Below are 16,506 nucleotides of genomic sequence, written 5' to 3' on the forward strand. Positions count from 1 at the left end.
TTCAGACTTCACCAGCAATGATGCAACGATGGCAATGATGCAACGACGAGGCTGAGGGCAGTGGTGAGCATTAAATGGAGTAACACACGGCTCCTGGATCAACGCCTGGAGCAAGGCAAGTGCTCAGTAAATGGTGGCTTTTATTATTATGCTCCTTTTACAGATTGTGAGACCAAGGCTCAGAGATGTTCAGTGAGCGGTTGAGCTGGATTTGAAGCCAAGACTGACAGGCTGTAAGATCTGTGTGGAGGTGTGTGCGTGCACGTGTGTTTATATTAGGCTAAAAGACATTGGCTCTTTCCTCCTCTGGACCCCTGGAAGAGGGGGTAGTCTTCAGATTTGGAAAATAAGCACATCTCTTAGGGACTTGGAGCTCAGAAAGGAGCTGAACTATATGGGCAGGAGACGCCTGTCTTTTCAGCAGGTTTTCACCCCTCCCATCCTCTCCCCTTTACTCTCCACTACTCCACTCCCTTGCCCTCCACCTTCCCGAAGCTGCAGGATTCTGCTCTGCCCTCTGGCCAGGCCTTCCAACTAAGGAGAGGCTCTTCCTCAGCCAAGGACAAAGGGTGGAGTGGACGGCTCTCAGGTCTGTTTCCATAAGGAAGGGCTTTGCAACGTCTTTCTTTTCCTCAGGTGCATGTGTCAGTTGACTCCCATTTTCATTGTGAAAGTGATCTGAAAACCACGTTTTCTTAGTGAAAGCTGAAGGTGCCCTGCTTTAGGGCCATAAGAGAAGCTTTGGGCATGGGGGTAAGGAGTGGGACCCAGAGCTGGGGGCTACAGAGGAAGGAGCCACAGGGGAGGTGCCTCCGAGACAGGCTGGTAGAGCTGGAGCCTGAACCCTCTGTGTTTCTGCAGATCCAGGCTGCTCATCAGGAGCTTGCTTTGGGGGCAGGTGGCCCTGGCGATGAATGTCAGTGCTGCTCTGTGAGCAACTCGCTTTTCATCCCCAAGCCTCAGTCTACTTGCCCATACAATGGGTATACCTGTACGTGCTCATAATACTTGAGGAGATCAGGGCACACGAAGCATCCAGCAGCATCTGGCTCAGAGTGGTGACTCAATAAGTCGTGGCTATTGTTCTCGTTCATGGTCAGTGTTAGTTCGGGAAACAGTTCTCCATCCGATCAAATCTCTGTTCTAAGTTAGCTTATCCTGTCCTTTGTTCTAGGAAGCCTTAGTCCATTTGGGCTGCTGTAACAAAATATCATAGACCTGATGGCTTATAAATGACAAACATTTACTTAGCACAGTTCAGAAGGCTGGAAGTCCAAGATCACGGCACTGGTGGATTTTGTGTGTGGTGAGAGCTCGCTTCCTGGTTCATTGATGGCTGTTTTCTCTCTGCAAACTCACATGGTGGTGGGGGAGGGACTTCTCAGGGGTCTCTTTCATAAGGGCACCAATGCCATTCATGAGGGTGCCACCCTCATGACCCAATCACTTCCCAAAGGCCCCACCTCCAAAATCACCACCTTGGGGATTAGGATTTCAACATATGAATTTGTGGGGAGGATACAAACACTCAGACCATATCAGGGTCTGGGGGAGGGGCCCCGATAACCGTGTGGCGAGAGGAGAAAACTGTACTCCCCAGGACATACTCTGTCTTCTCTGCCAGGCCATCTTTCTTCTGATAAGTTTTTGAGCACCTACTCTGTGCCAGGCACTTCACTGGACACTGGGATTGGCCCTTTTCATGCAACAAACATTATTGAGCACCTAATACTTGCCCAGGACCTGTGCTAATGCTAGATATCCAGAGATGAACAAGGAGACATCCCTTCCCTCAAGAAGCCCACAGTCTAACAAGGGAAAGTCGCAAGGACAGTGACAGAACATGGTTCAAGTGCTTCAGTTTATTCTGTTTCTTATTTTAAACAAGAATCACTAAGTACCTAGTATGTGCCAAGCACCGTGCTGGGTGCTGAGGGCTTACAGAGGAGTAAAACAAGGTCCCTGCCCTTAAGGGACTCAGGGTCCATGAGGAAACTGAGAAATTAACCAGCAAACATTCAAGGGGGTTCTAGAGTACCCAGATGGCCATAAACACAAGGGACTGGGGTCCCCAAGAACAGGGGGCAGGGGTTAAGGAAAGCTTCCAGGTGGGGGCAACTTCTTCACTGAGGCTCTGAAGGTGGGCAGAAGTTGGGGAACTCTGAAGGAGAACTAAGCTTAGGGGAAACTTCTAGGGCTCCTGCTGCTGACAAGAGTGCCTATGCTGTCTTGAAGTAGCATTGAGGGGCAGAGCTGAGGAGACATTGCATAGAGAGGGGACTGCCTGAGCAGGGTCCTGAAGCATGAGTAGGAGTTCAGGCAGGCGAGGTAAGTGAGGACACTTCAGACAGAGGGGACTGAGTGTAAAGGCAGAGAGGTGGGAGGAAGCACATGCAAGAGGTCCAGTCAGGACACAAACTGGGGGCAGTCCCAAGTAGGCTTCTTAGATGCTATGAGTTTGGAGGACCCGGTCCTAGATGATAGGTAACCAACGGATGGGCCCAGGGATGAGGTTAGATAAGGGTTTGAGAAAGGGAACCCTCTGGAGTCAGGATAAGGAGGAGGGAAAGGTGTTAACTTGTTTAAAAAAAAAGAAGAGAAGAGAAGAGAAGAGAAGAGAAGAGAAGAGAAAGGAAAAGAAAAGAAAAGAAAAGAAAAGAAAAGAAAAGAAAAGAAAAGAAAAGAAAAAAAGAGAAAAGAAAAGAGCAAAGCAAGGCAATCAGACCTTGGACCTACTCTGACCCTTACTCACTTACAAGTTGGGAAAACAAATCCTCCCAAACATCTGATATACAACCTTCCAGCCGCTGCAGGCACTTCCACAGAAGACCTAGGGCATGGTGCCCAGTATCACCCATCATACCCAGAGACAGAACAAGGAAGGGTCTGTGAACACTGAGCATTCACTAGGCCAGCCGGTGCTGCACTACAGAATGTTCACCCTCTGGGAGCCCCACCTAGTGAGAAGGGGGCCATCACAACCCAGGTTGGGGGGGGGGGTGCTGAGAGGAGAGGTAGCGTCAGAAAAAACTCAGGGGTTTTGGACCTCCAGGAGAGGTTGAGGAATCTGCCACCCAAATGCTTCTGGGCTCAGGGGGCCACCTCTGTCCCTCGATGCTCTTGACTTCAGTGCTCCAGTGACTTCAGTTGAACTCTACCAGAAGCAGACCTGGGGGTGAAGATTTGAGGACAAGGAGTTTATCTTTAGGAAGCACTAGTCCCCTACTGTTGGAAAGCAGGCCAGGCCAGGGAAGGAAGCAGTGGGAAGCTGGGGCCACATTGCCCTGGGATCTCGGAGAGACTGGCACCCATCCTCAGAGCTGGGGTAGGAGCTGGGGTGGTTATCCATCCTCCTCTGTCCATCCATGCTTGAGAGCAGCTCCTAGGGGTGCCCAGCCTGCACTGGCTGAACACAAAAATCTCCTCCCAGTCAGAGAAAGCCCACTGGCAGAAAGAAAGTGGTCTTTTCAGTACTGACCACGGGACTTCCCACCACATCTGCGTTTCACAGCGGTATGGATCACGATTGTGATTGTAATAGAAATGGCTCTGATAATTATTTGTTTAATGTCTCTCACCTGCACGGAATATAATCTTCCTGAGGGTAGGGGCAGCATTGCCACATTCTCCCCAGGACCTAGTTCAGGGTCTGGCACATAGCAAGGTGTTCAATAGATATTTATTGAATAAATGTAATTTGGAGGTGGATAAATTCATGGCCAAGGCCCAGTTCTGTCTGAATACTTCCTCTAGCCTCTTCTCCTCCTCCCTCCTCTTTTCCCCAACCCCCAAGCTTGCAAATTGTTCCCTATATCTATATTGATGTCCATATCATCTACAAATCTATATCTAATTTTGCCTTCTAGAAGGGTAATAAAACCCCCAATATTTAACCTTGCCAGCGGCTGGCTGGAATAAAGGGAACTTTTCCCAGCCTCCTTTACAGTTAGGAGTGCCTACGCGCCTAAGTTCTGACCAATGGGTGCAGAACCGACAACTGCCACTTTCAGGACCTGTCCTTACCCTTAGAGGCGCACCCCTCCTCTTCCCTTTCCCCCTTCCTGCTGGCTGGAATTTGGATGTCATGACGCCAGCTGGGGCAGCCTCCTTGGATCCTTTGGTGGAAAGCTTGGGCCATGCGAATGGTAGAAGCTAGTAGAACAGGGGAAGCCCTAATGATCAGGGAGCGACTGCTCCAGTCCAAGGCTGAACCACTGGCCTCGTTTTATAGGAGAGCCCTTGGTTACACCGTTGTTGTTTGGGGTTTCCTGTCAGGTGCAGCTGAACTGGCTAATAACCTTTTGTTGTTGTTGTTTGTTTATTTATTTTTGACAGGTGGGGGGTGGGGAAGAGAATCCCAAGCAGGCTCTGCGCTGTCATCAAGGAGCCTGGCTGGGGGCTTGAACTCACAAACCAGGAGATCGTGACCTGAGCCGAAACCAAGACTCAGACCGTTAACAGACTGAGCCACCCAGGGGCCCCTGAACATGCTAATAGTCTTATGTGGCGCGAGGAAGGTGACTGTAGACTGACTTCTGGGCGGGGAAGGAAATACAAGACTCCCAGGTAGAGGAGGTGAGGCTGGCTGGAGAGGAGGGTCCGTTTTGCCGAAAGGGAGCCCCTGACTCCTCCTACTGGCTGTCTCCTCCCACCTCCCCACTCCTCTCCACCCCTTCCAGTTCCCCTCAGGGCTTGGAGAAGTTTTGTTCCCCCCTTGAGGAGCAGTTACTCTCACAGACTCTCCCTTTGGAGTGATCCAGACATGCCCTATGGCGGCTCCAGGACTGCGTGCTGCAGCCACCCGCCCCCCACCCCCCTTCCCAACAGTGACGTCAAAGTTGTTTTAGAGCTGGAGTAATCCTTTCTTCCCACTCCCACTGTTTATTAGGGAAGTAAAGTCAGTGCATTTTAGCACCCCCTCCCACAGCCTGGCCGTTAGAAGGGAATCTGAGGGTGGCCTGTGCACCACCGCCCCCACCCCCTGCCCGCACTGTGTTTGGGGGGTCGAGGCGGGGAGCGGTGGACACGAAGGCAGGTAAAATACAGTCCCTACAAAGCCAAAGACAAAGATCCAGGAGACACAGGAAATAGCGACGGGCCCACGTTGGCATACGGACACACGGTTCTAAGGGCCTAGTGACTCAGAGCAAGGACTGTGGAGGCTGCAGGAGTGGGGAAAATCTCTAGACCCTCTGCCTCGGGGCTCCAGTGATCTATTTGTCTTCCCCTCCCCGCTCCTCACTCAACCTTACTTAGTTGTCCCGGGGCGATCTTCCGGACTGAACTTGGAAATGAGGAGAGGACCTGGGGAGGGGGTAACCCCGCCGGGTGGCTGTATCTTATCCTAGTCACTCACAGCTCTTGGGGTTACACTTTACGGGAGGGGTCCGACGGGTCGGGTGACCTTGGACAAGTCCTACTTGCCCCTCCGGCCTCAGTTTCCTCTGGGGTATCCTGAATAGGTGGGGGGTGGCCTGGCTTTCCACAGCCCGGGGAATCCGGGGCGCGGGGGTGGGGGGCGGGCTGGTGGCCGGCTCCCGCGCTAACCTCTGCCCAAGCGGCGCTCGCCAGGAGCGCAGCGCCCGGTGCCCCCGGCCCGGGACGGACTGGCGCACGCGGCGGGGCCGGACCGGGGAGGGGGCCGGGGCGGCCGGGGCGGCCGGGGCGGAAGACGCGGGACCCCGTCTGCCCCTCCCGCGGGCGGGGCGGCCCCGCGCCGGCTCCTCCCCCGGCGCCGCTGGCCGCCCGGGATCAGTCGCCGCGCGCGGTTCCGCAGGTGGCAGCGATGGCCCGGTCCTGAGCGCCCCCCCGCCATGGCCGGCGCCCCCAGCCCGCTCTGCCTGGCCCTGCTGCTGCTCGGGGCGGTGGGCAGGGCCGGCCCCCGCCCCCAGGTGAGACCCGCGTTCCCCGGGGGAAGGCGGGGAGGCAGGGGGCCCTGCGCGCTGCGGGAACCGGTCCCGGCAGGGGCGGCCGGGACTTGAGCGAAACTCCGCGACCGCAGGCGGTGGGAACCGAAGCCCCGGGGGTGGAGCAGGGACTGGAGAGTTGGGCGCCCCGGGGGCTGGAGGGGGGCTCGGACGGCGGCCCGAGGTGGGGGCTTGGACGGCGGCTGACGGTACCAACCCCGCGGATCTCGCTTCCTCGCCGCCCCCGCCCTCCACCAGGCCCCCAGCTGCCCCGCGGCCGCCCTGCGCTGACTTCTGCGCCGCATCTCCTCAGACCACTTTCCCAACTCCTTCTCCTCGGAGACCCTTGCCCGCCTCCGGGGTACGCCCCGACTCGTCCCCTCCCCTGACCTCACCTCTCCCACCACGCCTCTGACCCCTCCCCGCGTGTCTGCCCCCAGCCCACCCTGCTCGCTCCTCAAAGACCCTGCGAGAAGGCTCAGGGAAGACGGAGAGGGTCAGGGTGTGGACACCCAGTTCCATCACCCCCTCAGCAGCACCCCCGGCACAGCTTTTGACTCATAGCCACAGGGGCCCTGCGAAGGCAGCTAGTTGTCCTTCTTCCTGACCTCCCAGATGGAACTTGAGTGCCCTCCTCCCACCCCAGCCCCTGCGGCAAACACATAGGAGGCTCCCTGCTCCTGTGGACGCGGCCATGTCCCCCTCACACACTTGTCTGACCCCCCATTCTGACTTCTCTGGGTGACAACATATACCGGGATGTGCACTGGGACACACAGAGACACCTTGGCCCCCTGGATGCTACTGGCGAGCAGACCACAGATGGATCTCCACAGTCCTTCTCTGCAGCCCTCACTGTCCTTCTTGCCTTTCCTGCCTCTGGGCTCCTGGGCTGGGGGGTGTAGTCGGCCTGTTTGTGGAGTGGGGAGATGTCCAAAGATGCTGTGAGGTTGCTAGAGCAGAGAGGAGGTGCAGGCTTGGGTGGCCTGACTGGTGTCAAGGGAGCCACCTCTTGTTCCTACCCCCAGACCTAAAGAACTGAGAGCTTTAGGGAATGGACCTGTACAGGCCTTGGAATTTGTCCCAGCAAAGGAGAGGGCAGGATGAGGGGGCATGGCCTTGGTGAAGGCTGACTCCACCCTGGCTGAGAATCCAGATATGGACAGATTGCCCCCTAGCTAAGTGCCAGCCCATTTTTCAGCACCCCCCCTTCCAATTCCTTTCTGGACTCATTCCCTTCCTCTCCCTGTCCTCCAGCCCAGCTACTGACCCTAGCCACAGGAGACACCCCTGTCTGCCCCCTACTGCCCCAGAACCTTCCCCAAAGTCCCTCAGCCAGGCCTTGACTTCTCTGGTGTACTTGGGATCTTTCAGCAGCCAAGACTGCAGACACATTAGCATTACTGCCTGGCTCTCACCTTTACCGCCTTGGGGCTGCGCTGGGTGGAGGTGGAAGGCCCTGCTGTCTGCCTCTGTCCTGTTCCAGGCCGAGTTTGCAGACCTGGTTTGGATTCAGGGAGATGGAGAGGTTTTGGAGGCTGCCTGGCTTCTCCCCAAAGTTCTTTTTCCCAGAAGAATTGTGCTCCTTGGACCTGCTCTTACTTCTGATCCCCTGACTCCTCAGCCCTGGGCTTGGAAGGGCAGAAACGGGCAGGATGAGCCAGGCTCTGAGCAGAGAGGGTGGAGCTTTCTGGGGATTCTGTTATTGGGGGGCACTGAGCATCTCTGGCCACCACAGAGAGCTGAGCAAAAGGGCTTTGACGTTAGACTGCAGTCATTGTGGTACAACCCCATGCCCATGTAGATGACTCTAAAAATGGGTGAATTTTGCATTCTATTTTCTGTTCATGAGGTCAGCAATGCCAGAGTTACTCCCTCTATGTCACTGATGGGGGAAAAAGCTCAGAAAAGGGAAGTTCCTGTGTAAGATGACCCAGTCATTCAGGAAGGGGTCATTCAGAGAGGAGAAAGGGGTGTGAGGCTGGGCTGGTACCTAATACCTGCCTTCCCAGGTGGGGCTGAAGGAAGAATACAGAGTGAGCTGTCCACTCTCTGGTCTGGCCAGCAGCCGGGGTCGGGAGGGGGGCAGGTGGTAGTGGCCAAATCGACCTCTAAAGAAAGGGACCCAGGCCACTGCTTCATTGTTCCTGGAAAGGACCAGACCCCTTTCCCCTATTCCTTACCTCCCCACCATCCCTGTGAGGAACCTGGTCTATGAGGAGACAGGCAGGACTTGGACACCCAAAATTAGAACCAGAGAAAACTAGGTTCAAATATCAGGTCTGCTATTAGCTGGTGATCTTGGGTAGCACCCTTCACCATCCCAAACCTCAGTTTCTTCACCTGTAAATGGGGATCACAAGCTCTACCACATAAAGTCATGGAGAGGATTGAGACCCCGGAACCCTGAAATGGCAACTTGAGGCACGTGGGGGAACTGACCCCTTTGTCCTCCAGAATCTGGAAGCCTTCTTCAGGGCAGAACAGGGCTTGGAGAGGGGCTGTTGGAGGCCTGCGCCTCTGTACTCTAGAGAAGGGCGGAGGGAGTCCAGGGTGCACAGCGGTCAGCGTGGACTTTGTTCTGAGCTGGGCTCCCTCCCAGACCCGGATCCCGGGTGGGGGCCCCGGGACAGGAGCAACCAAGAAACCACATCCTGCCCTCCAGTCCCTTTCTCTGAGCAAAAACAGGCCCTTCCTTAGCTGCAGCCTGGCCCTAGGCAGATTCCTGTGTGTGTGTGTGTGTGTGTGTGTGTGTGTGTGTGTGTGTGTGTGATAGAGAGATAGATAGAGGAACACAGAGAGAGAGAGTCCAGGAGGAGAAGGGTGTGGGTTGTATGAGCCCCTGTTTCTCTGTGTATTTGTGTGTGATCCTGCGTGTGGCAGTCTGCTGGTGTGGGAGCCACTGGTGTGTGAAATGTCTCAGCATGTAATTGTGTGTCTGGCAGCGTATATGTGTTTGCAACCCCATGTATGATACTGTGTCTATGGGGAGGTTTGTGTGTGTGTGAGAGAGAGAGACATTTTTGTGTGTGAATGGGTTCTGCCAGTCTGTGCCAGTGTTGGGTGAGAGATAGCATGCTTGTGACAGAATGTGTGGCAGTTTCCCTGTATGCATGTATGTGACAGTGTGAATTGAGCATATGTCAGTCGAGGAGTCTGTGTGTGTGTGTGCGTGTGTGTGTGTGCGCACACGGTGGTGGGGGTGATGTCTCAGCATGTGAGTGTGTACCTGACTGTGTGTGTGTGTGTGTGTGTGTGTGAGAGAGAGAGAGAGAGAGAGTGTGAGACTGTCATGTCTTGGTATGTAAGCATGTGCTCGACGATGAGTTTGATAATGTGGATGACAGGACACCCATGTGAAGGTTCCTGTGCATGTGACAACGTGTGTCAGTTTTCTTTGCCTTGCCCTTCTGCTCACATGTCTGGAGCCCTTAAGAAAAAACTAATGGGGGGTCAAAGAGCCAGGGGTCTGGCAGCCCCACCCTTCCAGGGCACTGGGGCCAGGGTGATGTTGTGGGCTCTGGGAGGAGGGCAGAGAGGGAGGGGTCTGGGGGTCTGGGGAGGAGCTGCTGGGGAAGATAAGGGCTACGTCAGCTAGGAGGCCCCAGAGTTCGTCTTTGGAGTTCTCTTTCTTCTTTGGAATCCTCTCCCATTTTTCCCACCTCGGTGGCCCAGGGAGGCCAAGGTCTCTTTACCCCTTCCTTCAATCAAAAAGGCTTCCAGAAAAGGAAGAGATGTATTCACACTAAGAAAACTGTAGGAGGAATTTTTCAGTTAGGAGCTAGTCTTTGGAGAGGGAGTACCTTCCCAGGGTGTTGGAAAGCCTGTCACCTTGGGAGCACCCATGCCAAATATGTCCTTTCCTGTCTCCTCTTCCTTCTAAGACTGCCCATTTGTACAGGGCTTGATGATTCATAAAGGTGTTCATCTACTTTATGTTGCTGGATCTGTACAGTAACTCTTTTTTTCTAAGTTTATTTATTTATTTTGAGAGAGAGAGAGAGTGTGTGTGAGTGGGAGAGAGGGGCAGATGGGGAGAGAGAGAATCCCAAGCAGGCTCCATGCTCAGCGCAGAGCCCAACATGGGGCTTGATCTCAGGAACCATGAGATCAGGACCTGGGCTGAAATCAAGAGTCGGATGCTTAACCGACTGAGCCACTCAGGCGCCCCAGTACAGTAACTTTTTGAGAAGAATAATATGCCTGTTGTACAGATGAGGAAACTGAGGCCCCAGAGGATTAAAGTGCATCTTATCAATCCCACATTAACAGATTGAACTGGGATTTGAACCCAGGACTTGCACTTTCCTGCACACCACTCCCTCTTGGCGTCCTCTTTCTTACCTCCTGCTTCCTCCCCAAACTCCTGCATCTGAGAGATGCCCCTCCTTATTATAACTCCCACCTGCCCATTTTCTCCGTTTTATCTCTCCATTCTCTTCAGAGAGATCTCATAAAACCTGGTAAGTCCTGATTCTAAAACTTCCATCCTGCCCTCACTCTGGCACCTTAGCCCGCCACTGCTGCCCTCTTGTGGGCCTGGTCTGCTGCCCTGTGAGGCAGGAGCATCTACAACTGGGTCTTTCCCAGTACCCAGCACCCACAGCCCCACCTCATCAGGCTTGGAGCAGGGACTCATGCCAGGGGAGGATGAACCGGGGCTAGGGGCTGGTGGACAGGGCCTGCCCCTCCTCACAGTTCCCTGCCCAGGGGCATGGAATCCTGAGCATCCCCACTTGGGTTTGCCACCGGACGATGCAGAATGATGGGGCCTTGGCATGAAAATATGTCCGTTTCCTCCTGGGACTTTGTCGATCCTGGAAGTGAGGGAGAGGTAGCGCCCAGACTCCCCAGGAAGCCAGGCTGCCCCATCCACTCTGCCCTCCCCCTTCTCCTGTAAACAGCAGAAATCGTGAGGACTGCATGGACTGCCCATTTTCCATGTGCCAGGGGCCATTCTAAGCATAAACTCACTTAATCCCCACAACAATCCTGGGCAGGGGGTAGGTAGGGACTATTATTATTCCCATTTTGCACATGTATGGGCTGAGGCTAGAAGTTAAGATTCTTGGGCAAGGTAACAAACTTAATTTATGGGGGAGCCAGGGTCAGGCCTGGATCTAAGCCCAAAGCCAGGGTTATTCACCCTCCACTGTGTTACTGTGTTCACCGGAGCACCTGGGCCCTGCTTACTGGACGTCATCAGCCTTGTCCCAGACCAGAGCCTCATGTCTGTCCGAGTCCTGGCCACTGCTCTCTCCCTCGCCCAGAAATTCCTTTCTCTGCTGGCAGGAGCATCAACATCCCCACCTCTGCATCTTTGTACCTGCTGGGCGCTCCTGCTGAAACGCCCACCCTCCACCCTTGCTAGCCCAGCCTGTCCCCCAAAGCTGAGTCTACACTGAGCCTGGGCCAAACCACCCTCTGAACACTTTCACCCCTGCCTTCTCTGTTCTGTGCTGCCCAGCCCTTGACACCACCCCCCAAATAGCATGGGAACTCTCTCAGGTCAGGGCCCTGTCTTTCCTCTTTGTGTTTCCCACGTTTCTCATCCCCACCACCTCCCAGAGTCTGACACAATATGGCTTCCATAAACACTTGGTCGGGGAGAGACCAGAGGTCCCAGTAGTTCATGCTGTTTATGTAGGAGGTTGGAGGGCAGGGCTGTACAGTAAGCAGTATGTTGGAGACCCTGAGCTGGTTCAGGAAGAAGTCAGGAAGCTCTCTATCTTAGGGGAGACACAGCACTGTCCTCAGGGAGCCCCAGTGTGAGGGGAGACACAGCCCTGCCTCAGGGAGCAACAGTCTGAGGGGAGACATAGCCCTGCCCTCAGGGAGCCCCAGTCTAAGGGAGGAGACACAGCCTTGCCTCAGGGAGCCCCAGTCTGAGGGGGCAGACAATCCTGCCTCAGGGAGTCCTTGTCTAAGATAGTTTTATATCTGAAGCTCTCCTCAGAGCAGGTGACAGGGCTGCTTCTGTTTTGAACCTCCCTGGAGTGTTGGTGGCCAAGCTGGCCTTCATGGTGCTGTCCTTAGCCTTTAACCCCACTCCAATCCCCACTCCAAGACTTTTAGTTTCCATGGGCTTCCCTGTTCTCCCTCCCTGCCCCAGACACACCTTCTGCCCTAGTTCCCAGCTGTGACCTTGCTTTCTGCCTGCTTTCCTTCTAGAAAGAGTGATCAAGCAGGATTTCTCCCCAGCCTCTCTGCCCTTTTACCACCAGCTGCTGCATTAGGGGGTGGGGGTGGGGGTGGGGGGTAGAAGGAAAAGGGGTAGGCTGGGATTGGGGTTGATCCACCAGGACTGGCTCTAGTGAAAAATTCTGCTGACCTGTCTTTTGTAGCCAAAATCAAGACACTGCCTTAACTGCTGTTGTGTTTTATTCCTTGTTCTTTTGTTTGTTTTTCAAACAAATACACTTGACCTTTGCCCTCAGAAGAGCTCCTTCAGGTGGTGCCACCTGTGGCCTGGGCACACTTACTTGGAGAATGTGCTGGGGCTCAAGCAAGCTTGGGCCCCTTCCTGGCGCTTCCCTTGTGGGCAGGGATGAGCACAGGACAACCTGTGTCTTTGTGGGAGGTGTCCTATAAACCAGGACTCAGCTTAAACCAAGACAGGATTACCCCAAACCACATCCAACATGTGCTTAGGGCAGCACCAAGTCCAGGGTGCAAGCTGCCCAAAAGAAGCTATTTTATTTTTATTTTTTATTTTTTTAACGTTTATTTATTTTTGAGACAGAGAGACAGAGCATGAACGGGGGAGGGTCAGAGAGAGGGAAACACAGAATCTGAAACAGGCTCCAGGCTCTGAGCTGTCAGCACAGAGCCTGACGTGGGGCTCGAACTCCCAGACCGCAAGATCATGACCTGAGCCGAGGTCAGCCGCTTAACTGACTGAGCCACCCAGGCGCCCCAAAAGAAGCTATTTTAATTTTAGCACCCGAGTGTATTTTTGTGATTTCAAAAAAGTGAACTTTTGTTTTAAATCACGTATAGGCTCTACATTTTATGCAAGGGGCTCCCTGGTCATCTTGGCCTCTGCAGACTCTAAATGAGGAGTATTTGTCATTTGGAGCCTGTTGAGGAAAAAATACAAATAAAAAAGAATCACAATCCCAAGATATATCTACAGGAAGTGCACGAAAATGTTCAGAAGGGACATTTCTCACATGGGCGGGTCCGTTTGGGTCTCTGTGCTAAAAAATCTGTTTGGTTACCTTATCTAAAAATGGAGGTTCATATCCCCTTACTCACAGATAGGGGGACCCCTCCCATTGTAAGCCAAATCTCCCTGTTCTGGAACTTTTTTGATCCCATGTCCTCAGGACTACTTCAGGTGATAGAAGCTGGGCTGAATATTTGATCTCTAACGTTATGCTAGAAAAAGGGACAATGGGTGGTGTGTCGGCCCCCCTGGATGACATGATGGCCTATTTCAATGCTCTGTAGCATTGAATCCCACCACACCACATGCCTCCCGATACACCATCACAGTCACTGATCTGGGGGAGCCAGAGTCCTAGCCTTAGCTCTGCTCCTTGGGGTGCTGTGTGACTTCGACTGAGTCTCTCTCCCACTCTGGGCTGGCATGTGCCCTTCTAGAATGGTTGAAAGTGCAAGAACCTTGCAGGCAGGCTGACTGGGCACTGGGAAAGGAGTCCATGGCAGTCACAAAGCCGTGGTCCCTCAGGAACTCTGCCTCTTAGGTGAGGTCAGAATGCGGCACACTCCCCCTTCCCCCACTCAGCCCCCCAAATCATCATTTCAGTAGACGTGTGCTGGCCACTTAATACACATCAAGCTATGCATCTGTCTACTTGGGGATAAAAATGTGAAAAGATCCACCAGAGTGCCTCTGTGGTAGTGACTTTCTCCCCCTTTCAGAGATAGCCAATGCCTGGTGGAGTTTCAGGCTCTACCGTTCTCTGGAGATGAAAAAAAAGGGGGTGTGGGGGCAGGGGGGAAAAGAGAGGTTGGCTGGACCCAAGGGGCTTCCATTTCTCCCCTTCCCCCCACAGGGTGCCACTGTGTCCCTCTCAGAGACAGTGCAGAAATGGCGAGAATACCGACACCAGTGCCAACGCTTCCTGACTGAGGCTCCACCCCCAGCCACAGGTGAGTCCAGGTGGGACCCTCACCCAACCAATCCCCTGGAGACTTTGAAGGCGCTCCCCACCCCCAAGCTATGGTTGGGCATCATCTGCCTCTCTAGGATGCCACACCTGCCCGATACCTGGGGGTGCCACCTTATTCCCCTTTTCTCCAGCTCGAGCCTCTTGGGAGCAGGGACCTGGCCTTTCCATTCTGTGTCCTCCTTAGCACTTCTGGCCTGTGCTGGGGCTGGAGGCCCAACCAACATATTTATAGGAATAAATGTTTCAGAGGAGTTTATGGGGTGGTCTAAAGAGCAGAAGATTGGAGCTGGCTGGACCCTGCAATCACAGCCTCATGAGCTACCGTTCCCCCCTCATCTATGATGTATACTTTAAGAATAGGCCTATAGGCACTCTTCTTAGATGTTTGTGTTGCAATTTATTTTCACACTGAGGTGGTCTTCCATTTTGATCTCAGCAAGTGTATAATCAGTCTTTCCCTTGTTTGAATACTGCCTTCATAGGGAGTCTGAATAAATCATGGGTCCACTGAAAGTTCCAAAAAAGAAAAAAAAAAAAAAAAAAAAGAATGGTCCATAGGGATTTATTGAGCACTTAATTACCATGCTCAAGTATCTATATAACACAGTATTTGTCTCCAAAAGGCCCTGTGGGCACAGGATTAGTCCCATTTTACAGGTGAGAAAATAGACATTAAGTAACTTGCTCGAAGTTCCACTGCTGATAAGTGGCTGAGTCCCCTGGCCTGGTACCTGCTGGGTGGGGACAGTGCTTGGCATACAGCGAGTGCTCAGCAGAGGTTAGCCGAGTGCAGGGATTCTGCCCTGCCAGCCTCCACAGTGGCAGTGGAGGGGATGTGCCACTGGCAGGCCGGGTGGGGACTCAGAGACTGTTCCTCCTGCACCCAGGCCTGTTTTGCAATCGGACCTTCGATGAGTATGCCTGCTGGCCAGATGGGCTTCCGGGCTCCTTCGTGAATGTCAGCTGCCCCTGGTACCTGCCCTGGGCCAGCAGTGGTAAGTCCTCTCTCCTTTTCCCTGTGTCCAGGAGGCTGGGGGGCAGGGGGGTGGAGTTGGAGCAGGGTGCACACTGCTGCCTTTCTGCCGAAGCACAGCCGTCCCCACCCCAGAAGATCTTTAGGCCTCCTAATGGGTGGGCTCCCTGTCTTTCCTCTGGGGGTACAGTAGGGGGTGTCAGGTGTAACCTAGGCTAGGGCCTATGCTGGCCATGTGACAGGGGGAGGGTAGAGTGTGGGGTTTCAGCCCCTGACTTAAGAGAGAAATGTAAGCCCCCTCCATCCAGTAGTCAGGAAAGGAGCTGGGTAGGAACAGACTTAGCGTTGGGGGTTACCCAGAGGCATCACTACTCTGGGTATGTGTATGTGTGTATGTATGTACGTATGATGTGTGTTTGTAGGTGCCCCATACCTGGTAGTGGTACCTGGCTACCTCCTGACTCTTCAGAGGCTCACTGGTCAGATGAACACAGATGGGATTAGTCATCAGGGTGCTGCTGGGGTTGTTCCTCCCCAGTGGGCTTCCCTCCCTAGATCACTCCTGCCTGCAGGGGACCCTGCACCAGGAAAAGTGTGTCTGGGTGGGTGCGAGAGTCACTGGAGTGCAGGAACCTACAGAGCCTGCGGGGGGCACTCTGCTCAGAGGGCTACCTAATGCGCCCCCATCACTACCTGTCTATCCCAAGCACCAGGGAGGCTAACAGGAGACTAGCACCCTGGCCTCAAGGAGCTCATAGTCTCAGTAAGGGGAGAAAAGACTCTCATAATAATGATAGCTAATATGTACTGACGACCTACATGCCAAGTCTTGCCTTAAAAGCAGAGTATTCATTTACTCTTTACAATTACCCTGTGGTTTTGCTTGTTGTACAGCTGAGGAAACTGAGGCCCCAGAAAGTTTCAGCCACTTGCTCCAGATGATGTGGTAAATGGTAGAGCCAGGATTTGAAGCCAGCCTTGTGCTCTTAACCACTGTGCCTCGAAGAGGCCTTCAAGCAGAAACCAACCCAAAAGCAAATGTCCTCATACTATGGGAAGCCAGCAGTCTTCCTGGAGGGGGCAGCCCCTTACTGGAACATTAGGGCACCTGGGAAGGCCTGGCGTGGATATCACCTCAGAACAAAGGACTGAGGTCAGATGAAGCCCAAGCAGGAGTGCTAGGAGGCTGTTTCCTTCTCTGCTCTCTCAGGACCCCCACCTCACCCTGAGGTGTGCAGGGAGAACGTGCACCTGGTAAGATGCAGGGTGGATCTGTGCCCCCCCTCCCCGCGCCTGCAGCACTTCTGTGGCCTGTTGTAAGCACTTTACATACCTACACTCATTTCATCCTCACAGCGTTACCCCATGAGCAAGTACTCTGATTATGCTCTCATTTTATAGAGGAGGAACCTGAGGCACAGAGATGCTACGTGCCTTTTCCAAGCCCACAAGCTAGTGGGTAGCAGACCCAGGAATCAGGTCTGGAGTC

General features: G+C 53.9%; 1 protein-coding gene across 1 annotated transcript in view; it reads left to right on the top strand.

Moving 5' to 3' along the window:
* Nucleotides 1-5,772: 5,772 nt before the first annotated feature.
* Nucleotides 5,773-16,506, top strand: part of GLP1R (glucagon like peptide 1 receptor) — a 34,025-nt gene continuing 23,291 nt past the window's right edge. Inside the window, exons 1-3 of the mRNA XM_047860185.1 lie at nt 5,773-5,891; nt 13,928-14,024; nt 14,932-15,039. Of these exons, the coding sequence (XP_047716141.1) occupies nt 5,814-5,891; nt 13,928-14,024; nt 14,932-15,039 (283 nt within the window). The 5' untranslated portion in view covers nt 5,773-5,813. The remainder of the gene's footprint in view (nt 5,892-13,927; nt 14,025-14,931; nt 15,040-16,506) is intronic.

The sequence above is a fragment of the Prionailurus viverrinus genome, chromosome B2, assembly GCF_022837055.1.
Source record: "Prionailurus viverrinus isolate Anna chromosome B2, UM_Priviv_1.0, whole genome shotgun sequence".
Taxonomy (NCBI): domain Eukaryota; kingdom Metazoa; phylum Chordata; class Mammalia; order Carnivora; family Felidae; genus Prionailurus; species Prionailurus viverrinus.